Here is an 18,690-nt window from a genome sequence, read left to right as displayed (position 1 = left end):
GCCGCAATATCTTTTGGGAACTCTCCTCTATATTCTAATTATTCTCTCATGGATGGCTACCTTTTTTTTTTTGGCAACAGGTTGTGTTTACCTGCTACAAGCATCAGGGACTTTGTTATTCGGGAGCTACATGCAAGGGGGATAGTAGGACACTTCGGCAGGGACAAGACTATCCATCTCGTGGAAGATAAATTTTTCTAGCCCAGCCTCAAACGAGATGTGCAGTGAGCTGTAAAGCGATGCAAAGTCTGTCACCTATCCAATGGGCAAAGGCAAAATACGGGACTTTACACTCCCTTACCAGTGCCTGAGAAACCATGGGAAGATTTAAGTATGGACTTTGTGCTTGGACTTCCACGTACAGTTCGGGGTCATTCGATTTTCATGGTCGTTGATCACTTCTCCAAGATAGCACATTTTCTGCCTTGCTCTCGCACTTGCGATGCCTCTAGAGTCGCCTTTATTTTTTTTGTCAAAATAGTACGCCTTCATGGCTTACCAAAAACTATTGTCTTTGACCGTGATGTTAAATTTGTCGGCTACTTTTGGAAAACGCTATGGGCCAAGACAAGTACAAAGCTTCAATTTTTGAGTTCCTTCCACCCCCAGACGGAGGGCCAAACTAAATCAATGAATCGAGCTTGGGAAATTTATTGCACTGCCTTGTGATGGACCATGGCACTACTTGGGATCTTCTGCTTCCCCATGCTGAATTTGCTTATAATAATTCTATCAACCGTAACACAGGGCGTTCACCATTCAAGATTGTTACTGGCCTTAAACCTCGCACACCACTAGACCTGGTGCCTTTACCGTTGCCTCCACGAGTTAGTGAGGGAGCCTCTGATTTTTATCACCATTTGCAAGAAGTCCATGATGAGGTACGACGCCGTATAACCCAAAGTAATGCAGCTTACAAGGAACAAGCAGATAGCCACCGTCGATATCTTGAATTCCAACTAGGGGATTTAGCACTTATTAACATTCATCCAGAAAGGTTTCCCAAAGGTGCTCTTACAAAATTACACTCACGAAAAGCAGGACCTTTCAAGGTGTTGAAGCGTTTGGGATCCAATGCTTATTTACTGGAATTACCTCCTGACATGCAATTTAGCCCCCATTTTTAATGTTGACGACCTAACAGCATACCATGGCCATGATTATGCTCCACAAGAGGACACTCCGATAGCCACCCTTCCTATTCGAAGCAAGTTGCATGAGTGTATTAAAGCGATTTTGGATGACCAGGTTGTCTCCACTAGACGAGGTGGATATCAGAAATTTCTTGTCAAATGAAAAAATAAACCTTTGTTTGATTGTTGTTGGTTACAAACTGAAGAAGTGTAGCGCCTTAATCCGGATCTCTTTGAGCTCTACAAATCACAACATCCGTTGGAGTCGGATTCTTTTGGGGAAGGGGGGAATTGACGGAGTCCTACGTAAATTGGGAGGCTAGTCCATGTAACACTTCAACAGTTATCAATAAAGGTAGTAGTTTTTAATAAGGATTGGAATTCCAGAGTCTTAGTTTTATTTTATTAACATTAGTCAGTTAAAGTATTGTTTTTAGTAGGATTAGGTGAGTCTAAAGAGCCACTGGATGCAAACTTTGTTTGGATTTATGTTTTCATGTTAGGTGAATCCACAATTTGGTCTAATCTTTGTACATATGACTGTTTGTTTACATTAGAATTGTGTTTCAGGGAGAATGCGAACTAGTTAAAATAGACATCAATTGCTATATTCAAGGTGATGTTGTGGTGGAGTGTGTTAGCTTGAATGATGAAATGGCACGTGAAGAGATGATGTTCCGAGTAATGTTTAATACTTCTAGGTCTAATATATTGATCCTAAACTGGGATGAAATTGACATATTGTGGAATGCTAAGGACCAATTTCCAAAGGACTTCAGAGCAGAGGTATCTCACATGCTAGATTTGTTTAGGCATAGCCTTTTTCTTGTGTCTTTCTTAACATGAAAGTAATACCTTGGTTATCATTCGGCTGAAGATTCTCTTCTCTGAGATGGATGTTGCTGCTTCCGCAGTAGTGGGTGATATCTCAAGCTTTGAGGAGGAGGGCCTTCCAGTGGAAGCATTTGCAAAAGTTCAAGAGTTCTTCAGTTATGTGGACTGATCGAAGTTTCCAAGGCCTTCTAGTTGAAGTGTTTTATTTTAAAATTTGAAAATATTGTAATGATTAGATAAAAAAAAGTTGAAGACTTGGAATTGAAAATTTTTTGCGTCTAAATGATGTTTTGATATTGAGATGAGATTATTTCAGAGATTTGTGTATCCTAACAAGACCTAAGGACACTTTTATGGCAAGTATTGGCACAACATACAAAAGGTTACTATCTGAGGGAGGCTGACATTGGATGTTGAATTTATATAGAAAAACAAAACACAAAATATAGAGACATTATGATAAATATGCATTATGCAAACCTATCAATACATCAATTTGAAACAAGAGTTAGCCATTCCTGCAGGGATCATTGTAATGCTTGGGAATGGAAAGAACTTCATAACAAGAATAGCTATCTACAACCTAGGTGACAAAGAGCTTTTTGAAAGACAGCATTCATAACAAGAACATCCATCCAAGAATGTAGACTGTTAAGTCAGCATTCTTAGATGGAACATTTTCTCTGCCTAAAAATCAGTCTGATCCATTGTACATTTTATGGTTTCGTTGCAACAACATGGTCCTTTCATGTATCCTTAATTCTCTTAGACGGGAAATTGCTGCCAGTGTTATCAGCACTTTGATTGCTGAAGAAGTTTGGAAGAATCTGAAGATCAGATTTAAACAAGGTAATGGTCCCAGTTTATTTCAACTCAAGAAAGATCTTGCTTCATTAGTTCAAGATCAATCTTCTATCAGTTCTTCTTACACGAAGTTGAAAGCTATATGGGATGAATTTTATACTGTGAAACCAAACCCTAGTTGTTCTTGTAATCTGGGTTATTCTTGTGGAGCCTTAAAAATAGTAATTGATCAAAATAAAAAAGAATTTGTTGTTCAACCTTTTATGGGTCTAAATAACTCTTTTACACATTGCTAGAAAATAAGAATGGAGCTACAACAAATGAAGCCTCTGGAGCAAAGGCAACAAGCTGCAATGAAATTGGAGCATTGCAAAGAATGATTTCAGCTAATGAAAGTACCTGAGCAGAATGTGTTGTACTGATTTAGTGGACATTTTCTTTGATTATTCCTTTATAGTGAAGTTAATTATTTTTGTCTATATTCCTTTGTAGTGGAGTCAGTTATTTTTTGTACAGAGTTTTCTTACATGCAAAGCTGGCTGTACAACAGCATGTGTGTGTCCTTTTTATTCTGTAAAGCTTTTAGGGAGAAGTTGTTAGAGGTGCCTTTGTTGTATTTTTATTTATATACTGCATTGTTTCATTCATTAAATCACAAGGAGATATTCAAGAGTTTTCCCCTTCTCATCTTCCTTTGCTTCTTTTTCTGTTTTTCCAAAGGCTACTTTACACCCTTGTTTTCTTACATGGTACCAGAGTAGTAGTTGAGAACAATCATGGTAGAAGAACCCACCAACATTACCTCACCTAATAGTGAGAAACCTGTTTCACATTTCCTCAATTTCTCCGATCAAAATAATCCTTATTGGATAGAAAATGGGGATAATATAGCGGCTATCCTAGTCACTGATCTTCTAACCACAGAGAATTATGTTACTTGGTCTAGAGCTATGCGAAGAGCACTCAGAGCTAAGAACAAGATTGGTTTTATTAATGGAGACATTAAGAAGCCTACAAGTCTGGATGATCTTCTCATGGAAGCTTGGGAACACTGCAATAATGTGGTAGTGTCTTGGATTCACAACTCTATAAGTAACTCAGGAAAATCAAGCTTAGCTTTCGTTGATGATGCTTATGCCATTTGGAGTGAGTTGCAAGACAGATTGTCACAGCAAAATGTACCACTTATTTTTCAATTAAAGAAATCCTTGGCAAGTCTTTCACAAGGGGATGAATTAAGCATTTATTTTGGAAAAATTAAAACTATTTGGGATGAACTCATTATGTATGATCTTATGCCTGAATGTAACTGTGGTCAATTGAAAATTCTAAGGGCAGATATCAAAGGGACTGTGTTATGCAATTTCTTATTGGCCTAAGTGACTATTACTCTAATACTAGGGATCGGATTATTGTGATTGATCCCATGCCTACATTGATAAAAGTTTTTTCAATGATTCAACAGTAGGAGAAGCAACCAAGATGATTTTTGGCACTCCTTCTCCTGACCTTATGCCTATGCTTACTAAGAAAAAATTTGGCACCTTCAAACCTGGTAATAGGCGTGAGACGCCCTATTGCACACATTCTAGGATATCAGGACATGTTTTAGATACCTGTTTTAAGGCTGGGAATGCTGAGGCTCCTGTGTGTAATCGCTGCCACATAAGTGGACCTATGGTAGACAAATACTATAAGTTGCATGGGTATCCACCAGGGCATAAGCTGTATAACAAAGCAAAGGGACCTAGTGTTTTCGTTGCTTAGTCTAACACCCCAGTTGTAGTAGATTAGAATGAAAATAATGAGGAGAAAGTGGCACTCACCAAGGGTCAGTATCAGCAACTCCTTACTTTGCTGCAGCAAAAGGATCACTCATCAGCTACACCTTCTGCAGGGCAACACCAAACCATGTTTCCCCTGCAGCAAACATAGCTAGCACTTCCAAGATGTCTGGTATCCATCCCTAATTTTTTTTTTATGTTCCTTGGATTTTGGACACGAGTGTAACTGATCATATGATTTGCAACCCTTCCTTTTTTAACACTATCACTGCCAATGTCTTTTATTCAGTTAAGCTTCCTAATGGTGATAAAGTACCTATCACAAAAGTAAGAACTGTTAGAGTTACTTAGCATATTATATTGCATGATGTGCTTTTTATTCCATCCTTCTCTTTTAATTTGTTATCTGCCATAAAACTTGCTAAAGATCTTGCTTGCTACCTTTTGTTTATGTCAAATTGTTGTTTTCTTCACGACCTTTTGTCATGGACCATGATTGGGATGGGTAAACTAAAGATGGATTATACCACTTGCTAACAAATGAAAGTCTCCCCTTTAGCATTGGTGACTACTTTTCCAAAGTATTACAAGAATGGCAATTCTATTTCTACCTCTATCATGACTAATACTCTTGTTTTAGACCTTTGGCATTGTCGCCTAGGTCATGTTTCAAATTCTAGACTCTCTTTGATAAATGATCCTATTGTTCAAAATGCTTTATCTTCTAATAATAAAATACCTTGTTGTATTTGTCCCATGGCCAAGCCGCACAGGCTTCCTTTCCCTCACAGCTCTCATTGTTCCTCTAGTACTTTTGAAATTATTCATTGTGACCTTTGGGGGCCTTCTTCAGAAATTGCGTATGATGGTACTAGATTTTTCCTTACCATTGTGGATGATTTTTCTCGAACCACCCAGGTTTATCTCCTTAAGAACAAATCTGACACAAGGCAATGCATAAAGTCCTTTTACAACCTGGTTGAGACCCAATTTGGAACTAAAATCAAGATTATTAGGAGTGACAATGGTGCTGAATTTCAAATGAGGGAATTTTTTTTAATAAGAAATGCATTATCCATCAAAAGAGTTGTGCCCAAACACCCCAACAAAATGGCAAAGTTGAGAAAAAAAACCAACATCTTTTGAATGTTGCACGAGCTTTGAAATTTCAGTCTAGCATCCCTTTCAAGTATTGGAGTGAATGTATTCTTACTGCCACCTACATTATAAATAGAATTCCAACCTCTTTGCTTAACAATAAAACTCCTTATGAGGTTCTTTTTCAAACCAAACCAGCCTATGAACAAATGAAAATTTTCAGTTGCCTCTCTTTTGTGTCTACGCTATCTCAAGGGAGAAAGAAATTTGATCCTAGGGGGACGAAGTGTGTTTTTCTAGGCTATCCTTTTGGGGTGCAAGGTTACAAGTTACTTGATCTTGAGAGCAAAGCAATTTTTCTATCCAGGGATGTCATTTTCCATGAGTCTATTTTCCCTTTTCAAAAGGACTCATTTTCACCACACTTATCCACACCTACAATTGAGAGTTTTACTTGTTTTGCTAATCTCCCTAGTCATATTCAGTCACCAGTTCTTCCATCTTCAAATTATGAACCTCTTCAACCAGAAAATCATTTTCTCTCCCCATCAAGGCAATCACATTTTACTGACAACTTTTCCAATCCTGATGTTAACACTCCAGATCCTCCATTGACACCTGAAGCCTCTAAAAATGATCACTCTATTCATCATCCCACTCTTAGTGAGCAGGTTTACGATGCTTCTCCACTTTATTATTTTTCTCCATCACCTCAAAAGTCAACTAGAACTACAAGAGCACGTCAATATCTCCAAGATTATCACTGTCAGTAGGCCACCCTTGGTTCTTCCTCCCACCTCCCACTCTGTGGATCAGACAGCTCCACTCTCTTTAGGTATACCTTTCCCTTTATCTAGTACTTTATCTTATTAAAGATTCTCGCCTGATTTCCAAGCCTTTTCCATCTCCATTTATACACAAACTGAGCCACAAACCTATAGCCAAGCTGTTAAAGACCCTAATTGGTGTAAAGCCATGGAAGCTAAGTTGATGGCTTTGGAGTTGAATAATACTTGGACCATTTCTAATTTACCACCAGGAAAGGTTCCAACTGATTGCAAATATGTTTATAAGGTAAAGTGCAACTTAGATGGGAAAGTGGAGAGGCTAAAGGCTCGACTTGTAGCAAAAGGATGCACACAACAAGAAGGGATAGATTATCATGAAACTTTCTCCCCTGTTGCCAAGATGGTTATAGTGAGAAGCTTACTTTCTATAGCTGCAGTTAAAGGATGGCAGTTGCATCAATTTGATGTAAACAACACCTTCCTTCATGGAGACTTGAAAGATGAAATTTACATGCGAAAACCTTCAGGATATAACCGAGGAAGACCAAATCAAGTATGCAAATTAGAAAAAAGTTTATATGGCTTGAAGCAAGCCTTGAGACAGTGGTATTCGAAATTTTCAACAGCTCTACTTGAATTTGTTTTTGAACAATCAAAGGCGGACTATAGCCTTTTCACAATGAAAATGATTGATTCATTCACTGCATTGTTGGTATATGTGGATGACATTGTTGTAGCTAGTGATTTCTCAGAATCTATTGTTTCTCTCAAGAAATTTCTACATCAGAAATTCAAGATTAAAGACTTAGGTTCCTTGAGGTATTTTCTTGGGATAGAAGTGGCTCGGTCCTTCAAAGGAATTCAAATTTGTCAAAGAAAGTATGCACTTGACATCTTTGCAGATTCAGGTACCCATGGTTCTAAGCCTGTTAAGGTCCCTATGGATCAAGACACTAAGCTGAGTAAAGATGCTAGTTAGGTACTATCTGATCCCACCATGTACCACAGACTCCTTGGTCTACTACTTTATTTAAATATTACACGGCTAGACATTTGTTACAATATATAGAATCTGAGTCAATTCATGGATTGTCCAACTAATTATAATCATTTAGCTGCAACTTTGTCTGAGATAGCTTGGTTAAAATATCTCCTGACAGATTTACAAGTCCCTCATATGCAAGTTGCTACTCTTCATTGTGATTTCAAGCAGCCTTGCACATTGCATCTAACCATGTGTTTCATGAAAGAACCAAACATATTGAGTTAGATTGTCATCTAATCAGAGATAAGATTCTGGGGTAGCATCTAAACTGGGCATGTCTATACTAAGTTGCAACTAGCTGAAATGCAATAACCCACTCATTCTTTCTTCTTTAATTATGAGCTTCGATCTATGTGATGTACCTCGATGGCGTGTTTTAAAAGATATCAAGCAGATTTTAAAGCAAGTCCATTATTTTAAAAGCTTATGAATATTTTAAATATTCTGGAAATATTTATATGTGATATTTCCAGTATTATTGGATTAAACTTGTTTTTAAATAACACGATTATAATATTTTGACGAGCTCTAAAAATATTAAAATTGTGAAAAATTATTTAAATTAAATATTTTAGTCATTTAAAAATATAATGAGATTTATATTTATGTTGAAAACTCTAAATTAATTTAAATGGTTTTATTATCTTCGAGTGATTAACGAGACTTCATCATTTTATTTAATGATGAAGGAATATTATTTTATAAATTTTAGTTTATAAAATAATATTCTATCTTAATTCCTCTCAATGTTTTATTTTAAATAAAACACTTACGCATTTTTGAATCAGTGTTTAAACTCACCTATAGATCGTTTTAAGAATCCTGAAATGAAGGGCCTGGATTAAATACCCAAGCCCCTCTCTTTTTCCCCTCACTTTTTTTCCTTTCCCTTCTCTCTCCTCTCTCTCCCTTGGACTCGTCATGCTGCTTCCTCACCTCCATCGTCATCGTGCGGTTTCTTCTCCCAGCAGGCGCCACCATCAGCCACCCAACCTCACCTCCACCACCGGTAGCTCCCCCTCTTGCAGGCTAGTCTATCCCCACCAGTGGTGAGTCCCACTAGCAACCCCCTCTCTCTCCTCCTCCCTTCAACCAAATGGGTATGAAACCCATTTATCCCCTTCTACCGTCGTTGTACGGGGCCAACGTGGCCACCGACCACCACCAACAACTTCACCACCTCGTGAGCTTCCCTTCCATAGTCTCCGTTCCACCCAGCTCTCTCTCTCTCCATTGGGCTACCTCACGCACAGGATTACTCATGCACGACTTCACTGTGAACAACTCCTAGCGCCACAGTGCGTGGCCAGCTAGGCCACTAAGCACCACCACCGTGCTCCCTAGCCACCAAGGAACTACTAGCACCTCCTCACCTCCTCCACGAGCCTCTCTCTCTATCTATCCGAAATGGGTCTCTCATGGCCTAGATCTACCACCGATGGCCCTAATGACGCTGTGCTCCACCTCCCCAGCCACCAAGCACTTCCACCAGCCTCCCTCTTCCTCACCCTAGCTCCCCACGAAATTCCATAGTCCCCACCTCTCTCACGCACTCTCATACCCTCGAATGCACTGTTCAGGACGTGATGCCGCCGTGCTCTACCTACCCAGGCCACCATGAGGCAACCTTGAGCCTTTCCAAGACCGTGCTTAGCTATTCCCAGGCTCAAACTGCCACTTTACATGGTGGATAGCCACTGTACATGGCTAACCACCACCGTACGCGGTGTTAACCGCTACGTACAACTCCTCTGATGCTTTGATCTTGACAGGCAACGAGCGACGTACGGGTTACTCCGCCAATGGTATAACCCTCTATCTCTCGTTACTTATGATATATGTTAGTTAATAGGTTGTGGACTGTGCTGTTAGTAATTGTGGAGTTCACTATGTAGTTGTAAAGTGAAGTGTGGTTGTGTAACGAAGTGTTGGGCATAATCATGTAGTGTTGTGAACTGTGATGTGAAGTATGGATGTGAGGTGTATGCCGTAGTTGTGATGCAACATGGTATGTGAAGGGAGTACACGTGGAGTGTACTTCATGTAGTGCAGCGACGCACCGAGTGACGTGCGCTGTAGTGACGTGTGGCGTAGAGTGAAGAGAGTACACGTGGCGTGTGCTCTGTATTGTGTAGTAGTGCACCATAAGGTGTGTCGAGTATAAAAGGATGGTTGCGTAGTTGAGGAGCGTAGAGTGTATTGTGTAGCGTCGGGAATTGTGTAATAGTGTTCTGAAGTAACTGTGACGTGGCATGTAGTCTGAGGTGACGGGTGTAACCTTGTGGTTGACTTATGACCAAGATTATGGGTGAAGTGGTGGAAAGGTGTAAGAGTAGTGTTGCGGAAGCATGATGGGCATTGTGGCGTGACTCGGGTTTTTTCTTGAGCTACGTGACGTGACAGAGGTGCATTTGTGGATGTAGTCCTCTTGTTAAGTGTCGGGATGAACTTGTACAGGGCCGGAAAGTAGGAAGAGTCCTATCGACTGGGTCTGAGCAATTTGGTATTGGAGTATGGAGCTTGTTTATACAAGCAGGCGTTCATTGGACTATAAGTTGGTCTTAGGTAATAAAAGAGATAAGATATATTTGCCTCTGGCGAGACACATGTGCCGGACAGGTTTACCATATGTAATGGGTAATCTATCTTTAGCATGGTTACATGATGTTTAAGCCTCAGAGTTGGCTTAAAGTCATGTGGCTTGTATGGATGGGAATGAGGATTGAGTATGGGATAGGATACATGAAGGTAGTAATGAGTAAGTTGTCTAGGATTGGGATACATGACTTAGTCAACCTGAGTCATGCATTGACATGTGGTTGATAGAAGAACAAGACGAAGGTCTTAGTGTCTTAACCCTAAGGTGAATTATGAAGGTTCATTTTAAGGAATAAGACTCCGAAGGTTTTAGCATAGTAAATGGCACGTAAGAGACCAGGGATAGATGGAGAGTGTTCCAAGTGAGGCATAGTTCCATTTCTAGTATAGTTACTTATGCATTAGACAAAGAATGACGTGAGGTTATGTGTATGCATGTAGGTTGCCATCTAACACGCACACAAATGGATTGCATGGAATGAGTATGGCATGAAGTCCAAGTAAGTATTGCGTTTATACTCTTTTAGAGTTTTCTAAATAAAAGAAGATGAAAACGAAATGCTTTTCTTTACAAAACACATTTTATGAAAAAGAACGCTAAGTATAAGTTTTCAAGTATACATAAGTAACGGCCCTCCTTGGCAGCCCCTTTTCACGCAGCCAAAGTACGTAAGTGTATGCATGTGGATGTATGTTGTACGTGATATGTATTGTATGTATGTTTACAAAATGAAATGAGAGGCCTCAGCCTGAAGAAACTTTTTTAAAATGTCCCATGCTTTTAAAATGACTTTTATGAATGAAAGGACTGAATGACTATAAGAACTGTAAGAACTGAATGAAAGAACTGTAAAGGACTTAAAGGAATGAATGAACTGAATGCTTAATATATGAAAATACGTAACGACCATATGAATAGAATGGAAAGATACCGAAGGAATGGACTGGGCAAATTGCAATGCTGGGTAAGTAGTATTGGTAGTCCACCCACTGCGGCACCCTGACGAAATGGATTCCCAACCCGTGGCCATGGGCGAAATCAGGTCCAAAAGACCACTAACCCCAGCACACGGGGTGCAACAGTGTGCAACGGCCAATGAAAGCGATAAGAATGAATGTATGTATGCATGAAAAGATGTATGCATGAAAAGACTCTTTAAGAAATGAAGGCAGTGAGGCATGGGGAACTGTTTTACAAGAAGAAAACATTTTTAAAGAAAAACTCCACCTCGCAACGTTTTAAAATGAACTGAATGTCTATGCATGCTATGTATGATATGTATGGAGTGATGAATGCATGACTGAAAACCTACGTTCATATATTTTAACTGTATGAAGTAATGCTTACGAGTTATCGACTCATTTAATTTTTATGTGTGCCCTCCCAGGGACAAGAGCACGAAAGCCTAGGCATGTTATTTTGTACGAGAGACTTTAATTATGAAATTTAATATTTTCCACTGTAATTTTTTTATTAAGAAAAATAAATTTTATTTATAAACATGGAGTCTTTTGTATCCTGGCATGAAAGAAAAGAAAATTTTAAAATGAACCGTAATTCCTGTCTATTTTTATTAAAATTATTTTCTAAAGGACCCACCACAAGAATGGGCGTTACATGATATGTTCACAAAAGCACTCCCTACTTATCTTCTCAATTCAAATCTCTGAAAGATGGAAATAGTCAATTACTATTCTCCATGTTGTGGGGGGCTATCGGAAAATAAGAATGGAACTACAACAAATGAAGCCTCTGGAGCAAAGGCAATAAGCTGCAATGAAATTGGAGCATTGCAGAGAATGATTTCAGCTAATGAAAGTACCTGAGCATAATGTATTGGTTGTACTGATGTAGTGGACATTTTCTTTGTATATTCGTTTGTAGTGGAGTCAGTTATTTTTTTTACAAAGTTGTCTTACATGCAAAGCTGGCTGTATAGCAGCATGTGTGAGTCCTTTTTATTCTGTAAAGCTTTTAGGGAGAAGTTGTCAAAGGTGCCTTTGCTGTATTTTTCTTTATATACTGCATTGTTTCATTCATTAAATCACAAGGAGAAATTTAAGATTTTTCCCCTTCTCATCTTCCTCTACTTCTTTTTCTATTTTTCCAAAGGCTACTCTACACCTTATTTTCTTACACACATATTCAAGGACAAATTCTGTTCATGGATCCAATGCCATCCATTGATAGAGTTTTATCTCTTACCTTACAAGAAGAAAAGCAAAGAAAGGTGGTAGGATCATCTTTGATGACTGAAACTATTGCTTTGTTTAGCAAGAATGTTAATGTTCCTGGAACAATGATCAAGAACTATCAGAAGCAACGTTCTAAGCCAGTTTGTACTCATTGTGGTCTCACTAGGCATATAGTTGATAGATGCTACAAGTTACATGGATATCCACCTGGATATCGTCAGAATCCAAGAAGCAAAACATCCTCTGTGCATGAAGTTTCATTATCTTCCCTTGATCTAGATTGTTCTTCCACATATTCCACTCCCCATTTTCCTTTCACCAAAGAATAGTGTCAACAACTTCTTTCCTTTCTACAATCCTCTTCACAAACACCTCAACCTATTGCGATGAATGCTATGAACAACTCGTCTTCTGTTTCAAACTCTATGAGTTTATCAAGTATGATTAATTCACCAGATTTTGTTTCTAAGCAATCCAATTCCTGGATAATTGATAGTGGTGCTACTGATCACATGGTCAGTTCCATTTCGCATCTCACTACAATTACCTATGTTATAAACACATCAGTAATATTGCCAAATGTGCTAAGATCTCTTAGATTTCATGCTAATTTACCTCTTGTTTTTTGGAGTGAATGTGTTCTCATAGTAGCTTACTTAATCAATAGAACACCCTTTCCTCTGCTATCTAATAAAACATCATATGAGATATTATTCTCAAAAACACCAAATTATTCTCATCTAAGAGTATTTGGTTGTCACTGCTTTGCTTCCACTTTATCTCATAATCGTTCTAAATTTGCACCTAGAGCTCATCCTTGTGTTTTCCTTGGATATCCATATAGTAGGGATATAAACTCTATGATTTAGAAACCAATGTCATCTTCTTATCCAGAGATGTCGTTTTTTGAGAATCTATATTTCCATTCAAAACTAGTCATGATCTTTCCACTCAGTCAGTAGTCATACCAGTTCCTCAAACAGATGATTTCATTCCTATTGATACATTTGCATCTCCTATAACTGAGATTACTCAAAATATTCTTTCAGTTCCAATTGATACTCTTTTCAATTCATAAATGAACCCATAAATAATTTAGTTCCAACTGCTTCTTAGCAAAATCCCAATTCTACTACTCCACAACCTAAAATTAGAAAATCCACAAGAGTTCAGAAAAATCCATCCTATCTTGCAGATTATCTTTGCAACTTAACTAATATTGCAGAGGCCACTTCATCATCTGATTCTTTGAGTAAAGGTTCTATCTCAGGTACTAAATATCCAATTTCTTCTTTTTTAATCATATTCTAATCTTTCTTGTTCTCATGAAGCATTCACACTTTCCATTTCTTCTAGAAAAGAACCAACATCTTTTAGACAAGACATTCAACACACTCAGTGGTATGATGTCATGGCTAATGAAATTAAAGCCTTGAAAGATAATAAAACTTGGACTATAAATCACTTACCTCCCAACAAGCAAGCTATTGGATGTAAATGGGTTTACAAGATTAAATATAACTCAAATGGTTCTGTGGAAAGATACAAAACCCAATTAGTTGTTAAGGGCTATACACAGTAGGAAGGATTGGACTACTTGGAAACATTTTCACTAGTTACCAAGTTAGTCACTGTACGAGTTTTGTTAGCCATAGTTGCACCCAATAACTAGTCTTTGCATCAACTGGATGTCAACAATGCATTTTTGCATGGAGACTTAGAAGAGGAGGTGTACATGTCTCTACTTCCTGGCTTTCATTGCAATTCAAAGGGATCATCTGCTCAGGGGGAGTTTCTGCCTTCTACTCAAGCTAATTCCACTAACTCTTAGTTTGTGTGCAGACTAAATTAGTCTTTGTATGGCCTTAAGCAGGCATCAAGACAGTGGTTCTCAAAGTTTTCCTCTACTCTACTAGCCCATGGTTTTATCCAATCTTCAGCTAATCACAATTTATTCACTCGACAGAAAAATAACTCTTTCATTGCATTACTGTTGATGTAGATGATATCTTCATGGCCAGTAATGAGGATGTTGTTGTAGCTGATTTAAAGAAATATCTTCATTCTCAATTTAAGCTCAAAGACCTTGAACCTTTGAAATACTTCCTTGGTCTTGAGATTGCTCGTTCCACAAAAGGCATTACAATTTCACAAAGGAAGTATGCTCTTGATATATTGTTTGATTCAGGGTATTTGGCATGTAAACTAGCCTCATTTCCTATGGACCAGAACTTGAGATTATCCAAAATAGAAGGGAAGCCTCTCTCAGATCCACTTTGTTACAGGAGATTAGGGGGTAGACTTCTCTACTTAACCATTACAAGACCTGACTTATCATTTTCTGTTCAAATATTAAGTCAGTATGTTGCAAATCCCACTGAAATTCATTTGGCAGTTGCTCATCGTGTCCTGAGATACATCAAAAGCAATCCTGGTTAAGGGTTATTCTTCCCATCAACAATTGATCTACAATTGAAGGCATTTTGTGATTAAGATTGGGCTGCATGCAGAGACACTCGAAAGTCCATTACTAGTTTTTGTGTATTTCTTGTATAGTCCCTCATTTCTTGGAAATCCAAGAAGCAAAATACAGTGTCTAGTTCTACAGCAGTGTGATACCCCATATTTTAGTGTATTTTAACTGAAGGATTTATTTAATGAATTTTAATATTGGTTCTCTTGTTTTAAATTTATTAGATTTATCGTTGGATTTATTTTATGATTTTTTTCGTTGTGAAATTTATTTTGATATACTCTCTTAATATTAATTATTGTTTTGCATTTAAATTGCTCTTTAATTTAAGTTAGTTTATTATTGGACTTTAAATTTTTGTGTTGTTGGATTTTTATTTATTATTTTATTTTAGCTAGTCACTGCATTTAAATTATTTTATTTACCTTACTGTTTTAAAATTCTTTTCGTTGGATTAATTTCGTGACCTAAGTTGTGAGGACTGAACCTCATTTCTTTCCATTCCTTTTTCTTTTTCTCTTTTTCTTTTCTCCTCTTTTTCTCTTTTTCCTACTTTTTTTTCCTTCTTCTTTCTCGTTTGTTTCTTCCCCGCACGCGAACCACTCTATCTCCCTCTCCCCATCCCTTTTCTTCTCCTCCACCCAGCGCCATCATGCACCTTTCGTGAGCCACACCACCCCTCCAATTCTCTTCCCCTCCAGCCGGTGATCTCTCCCTTCCAATTTCAACCCCTCTCGTGCCATTCTTAACCGCCACTCATGAACCCAAGTGGTGGCCAACTTTCGTCCTAGCACCGCCATCGCGCCACCACTGGCCACTACCTCTTCACCACTGACCCTTTAGCGTCCCAAACCACCCTTCCCTAACCCTGATCTGTCACCGGTGAAGCCCAATGATTGAGCTGAAATATTGCACATTTTAGCTATTTAAAACCAATGTATTTTAAATTCATCATGACATTATTATTGGTTTCAAATGGAAAAATGGTTAAAATGAATAAATCAAAGTTGTGATTTTAATTGATTAAAAGCATGAATTTCTGCTTGAATTCTACCAACTATTGATTACTGTGCATTCTAGTTCATAATTTTTCTTACTTTCCATTATCATTTGCGTTTGTACCATTATTTTTCTTGTTCTTCATGTTCATAAAGTTTCTTGAGCTATCTTTCCATCTTTTGGGTTCAATCCATGAACCTCAAAAGATAGAAGCACTTCTTGCCATCCGTGAATGGAAGTTGCTCAAGCTAATCTTTCATTTATGTTATTTTGTTGTTGAGTGTTTTCTTTTTGTTTTTTAATCTTCATCTCCATTTTTCATGCATACCATGGTTCATTATGTTCATGCCTTGTTCATACTTTGTCTTGAGCTTTCCCACCATTCAAACAATCCCAACTCCATCTAACCTCATACACGGCTACACCAATCACCCCACATCATGCTCACTTAAACCATGACCCACCATTGCCCTCCAACAACCCACCTAAATTATACATTAATTGGAAGGCTGCTTGTTTGGCTTAACTTACATCGGTTGGTGCAGCTAAATTAAGGTGAGGAACATGTGATGGATTGGAAGAAGAAGGCTGCTGCTGTCCACCAACTGCTGTCCACCAAAATGAAGGAAGAAGTTGGTGCAATCAAAGGCTGCTGCTGTCCACCGAAGTGAAGGAAGATAGAAAGAGAACATGTGATGAATTGAAGATGGATTTCGGCTGAAATGAAATTGATTGGAGGAAGGGCAGCAGCCATCTAAAGATATATATATATATATATATGTGAGAGTGGCTGGACGACAGAATTGAAAAAAAACAAATTGAAGAAAGTGCATGCACTGCCGTGTTTGATTTGGTTTGAGTAAGGTTTGAGTGAGAAGTCTAAATAGGTGAGTTGTGTTGTGCTGGACGTGTAGGGAGAAGCAGTCGGTGAGAGGCATTCTTCAAGTCAAAGGGGAGTTTTCAGAAATATAGAGAGGGTGAGTAAAAGACGTGAGGTGAGGGAAATAAAGAAAAGAAAAAGAGGAGCAATCGGTGGGAGGTGATTAGCTGGAATTAAAGGGAGTCGGCTGGAATTATTTTTTGGAGATGTGTAGGTCGGTTGTAGAGAAATAGAGAGAGACGTGTGAATGAATTGAGTTGTGCTGAAATTGAAAAAACATATTGAAGAGAATAGATAGGAGAAGTCGGCTGGTATGAATTTTCAACAAAGTTAGGCAACAAGTTAGGCATGAAGTTAGGCATGAAGAAACCGTGTTGGACTTGGTTGTTTGGTTTGAACTAAGAAACCAATTGAATAAAATGAGAGAGGAGGAATGCAAGAGGCGGCAATTAAAGATTGAATGCAAGAGGTAGCCGAAATTTCAGTGTGAATGCAAGAATGAAGTGTGAAACCAATTGAGGTGTGAATGCAATTGAGGTGTGAATGCAATTAAGTGTGAATGCAAATGAAGTATGAATGTGTAGCCAAGATGTTCGGCTATAAAAGGATGCAGTTGAAGCTTACAAGACACAACTCAAACTTAGACAAAAAAACAACTTAAACTTAGAAAAAGACAACTCAACACACACAATTTTCTGCTTATGTTATTTCTTTGTTATGTACTTGAAAGAATTAGTTCCTTTTTGTTTTCGGAAATTTTGTTTCTCCTTTTAGTTTCAATACTTTGTTGTTTTAGCATTTTTATTAAGTGTATTAAGATTTGTTCTAGAATTTTATTTCATTAAGAGTAATACCTTAATATTAAGTGTGCTAGTTTGTTTCATTACTAGTTTGTTTCATGTAACAAAAGAATTGTTTAAGAAGTTTTAATCAAGTGTATTAGTTTGTTTCATGTAACAAAAGAATTGTTTTAGAAGTTTAAATCAAATTGCTATTTTGTTTCATGCAACAAAAAGAATTGTTTTAGAAGTTCTCATTAATTGTGTTACCTTAATTTATTGCAAGAAAGGTTTGGTTTTAAGCTTTTGTTTTTGTTTTTAATTTTTTTGAAACATCATATATGAGAAGTTGTTTCTTTTTTGTTTTGAATTTCAATTGAATAGTGAAAGGAAGTTTTCGTTTAGACTTTTCGTTCCCTATTTTATTTAACTTCAGTTTAAAGTTTATAGAATACTTTTGAGTTTCTGTTTACTTATTTCGTGTTATTTATTTTACTTACTTCTTTAAGTTTTCATTTAATAGTGATTACAACTGTTATGTGTTATTTTGAGAATTCGTGATTTAATTACAAAGATGAATTCTAGAATCTTGGTTTTGGGCATTTTAAATTTTCAGTTCATGTTTTGTCAATTACTTTCTAATTTAGTTTAATTCTTAATTTAGTTTTATTAATTTCTGAGTTTAATCTATTAGTCCTTTACATTCCAATCCAACAATCAAAATCAAAAGACATGAATCTAGTCCATGACTAGTACCCTTTTCCATCCATTGCATATACCGTCATTTTATTCTCTCTTTGTAAAGTTTTTCACATTTTTTTCAACTAGTTTAATTTTAAGCAACTTTCCCTGAGGATACGATCTAGGAATTTATTCCTAATTATTACACGACATCCTCCTGCACTTGGGATAGCGTTAGTGCTACTCATTTTTGAGTGAGTCAAGTTTTTGGCGCCGTTGCCGGGGATAAGTTGTTTAACTTAAATTTAAACTTGTTATGTTATTTTATTTTTCTCTACCATATTATCTCTGGTTACTCATCTTATTTGCATCAACCACTCATCTCTACCATATTAGATTGATGTTTCATGTCATGGGTAAGAGACACTTCAAATAGGCTGCTTAGAGTCACATCGAGTGTTGAGAGTAGTATACACAGCTTGGAGGTAGATAGCTCGTCTGTCTTTTCTTTGAGTGAGCCAGGTGACGAAATTGAAATTGAATCAGAAAACATGGCTGCACCTGCACCACGCACTCTTAAGGACTATTTGCAACCCAC

At 37.6% G+C, this 18,690-nt stretch overlaps 2 protein-coding genes across 2 annotated transcripts; both read left to right on the top strand.

Annotated features, from left to right (window-relative positions):
• The first annotated feature begins 668 nt into the window (after positions 1-668).
• LOC122297023 (formin-like protein 6) lies at positions 669-2,136 on the top strand. Its single transcript, XM_043106810.1, has 4 exons — positions 669-1,008; positions 1,115-1,248; positions 1,704-1,919; positions 2,011-2,136. Exons 1-4 carry the CDS (start codon positions 669-671, stop codon positions 2,134-2,136), a joined length of 816 nt encoding a protein of 271 aa, XP_042962744.1.
• A 1,411-nt stretch (positions 2,137-3,547) lies between these two features.
• Positions 3,548-4,538, top strand: LOC122297021. The gene is made up of 2 exons (XM_043106809.1): positions 3,548-4,076; positions 4,237-4,538. The coding sequence occupies exons 1-2, from the start codon at positions 3,548-3,550 to the stop codon at positions 4,536-4,538; spliced, it is 831 nt and encodes a 276-aa protein (XP_042962743.1).
• The last annotated feature ends 14,152 nt before the right edge of the window (positions 4,539-18,690 follow it).

Source organism: Carya illinoinensis, chromosome 15 (genome assembly GCF_018687715.1).
Source record: "Carya illinoinensis cultivar Pawnee chromosome 15, C.illinoinensisPawnee_v1, whole genome shotgun sequence".
NCBI lineage: Eukaryota > Viridiplantae > Streptophyta > Magnoliopsida > Fagales > Juglandaceae > Carya > Carya illinoinensis.
This window is presented reverse-complemented; position numbering and strand designations above follow the sequence as displayed.

What these genes read in the sequence shown, in the direction of transcription:
- LOC122297023 (XM_043106810.1), top strand. Translation starts at nt 669, where the DNA reads ATGGACCATGGCACTACTTGGGATCTTCTGCTTCCCCATGCTGAATTT. An exon ending in AAGCGATTTTGGATGACCAG is followed by an intron (nt 1,249 to 1,703) that starts GTTGTCTCCACT and finishes ATTGTGTTTCAG; the next exon opens with GGAGAATGCGAACTAGTTAA. An exon ending in CAAAGGACTTCAGAGCAGAG is followed by an intron (nt 1,920 to 2,010) that starts GTATCTCACATG and finishes ATTCGGCTGAAG; the next exon opens with ATTCTCTTCTCTGAGATGGA.
- LOC122297021 (XM_043106809.1), top strand. Translation starts at nt 3,548, where the DNA reads ATGGTAGAAGAACCCACCAACATTACCTCACCTAATAGTGAGAAACCT. An exon ending in GTATGATCTTATGCCTGAAT is followed by an intron (nt 4,077 to 4,236) that starts GTAACTGTGGTC and finishes ATGATTCAACAG; the next exon opens with TAGGAGAAGCAACCAAGATG.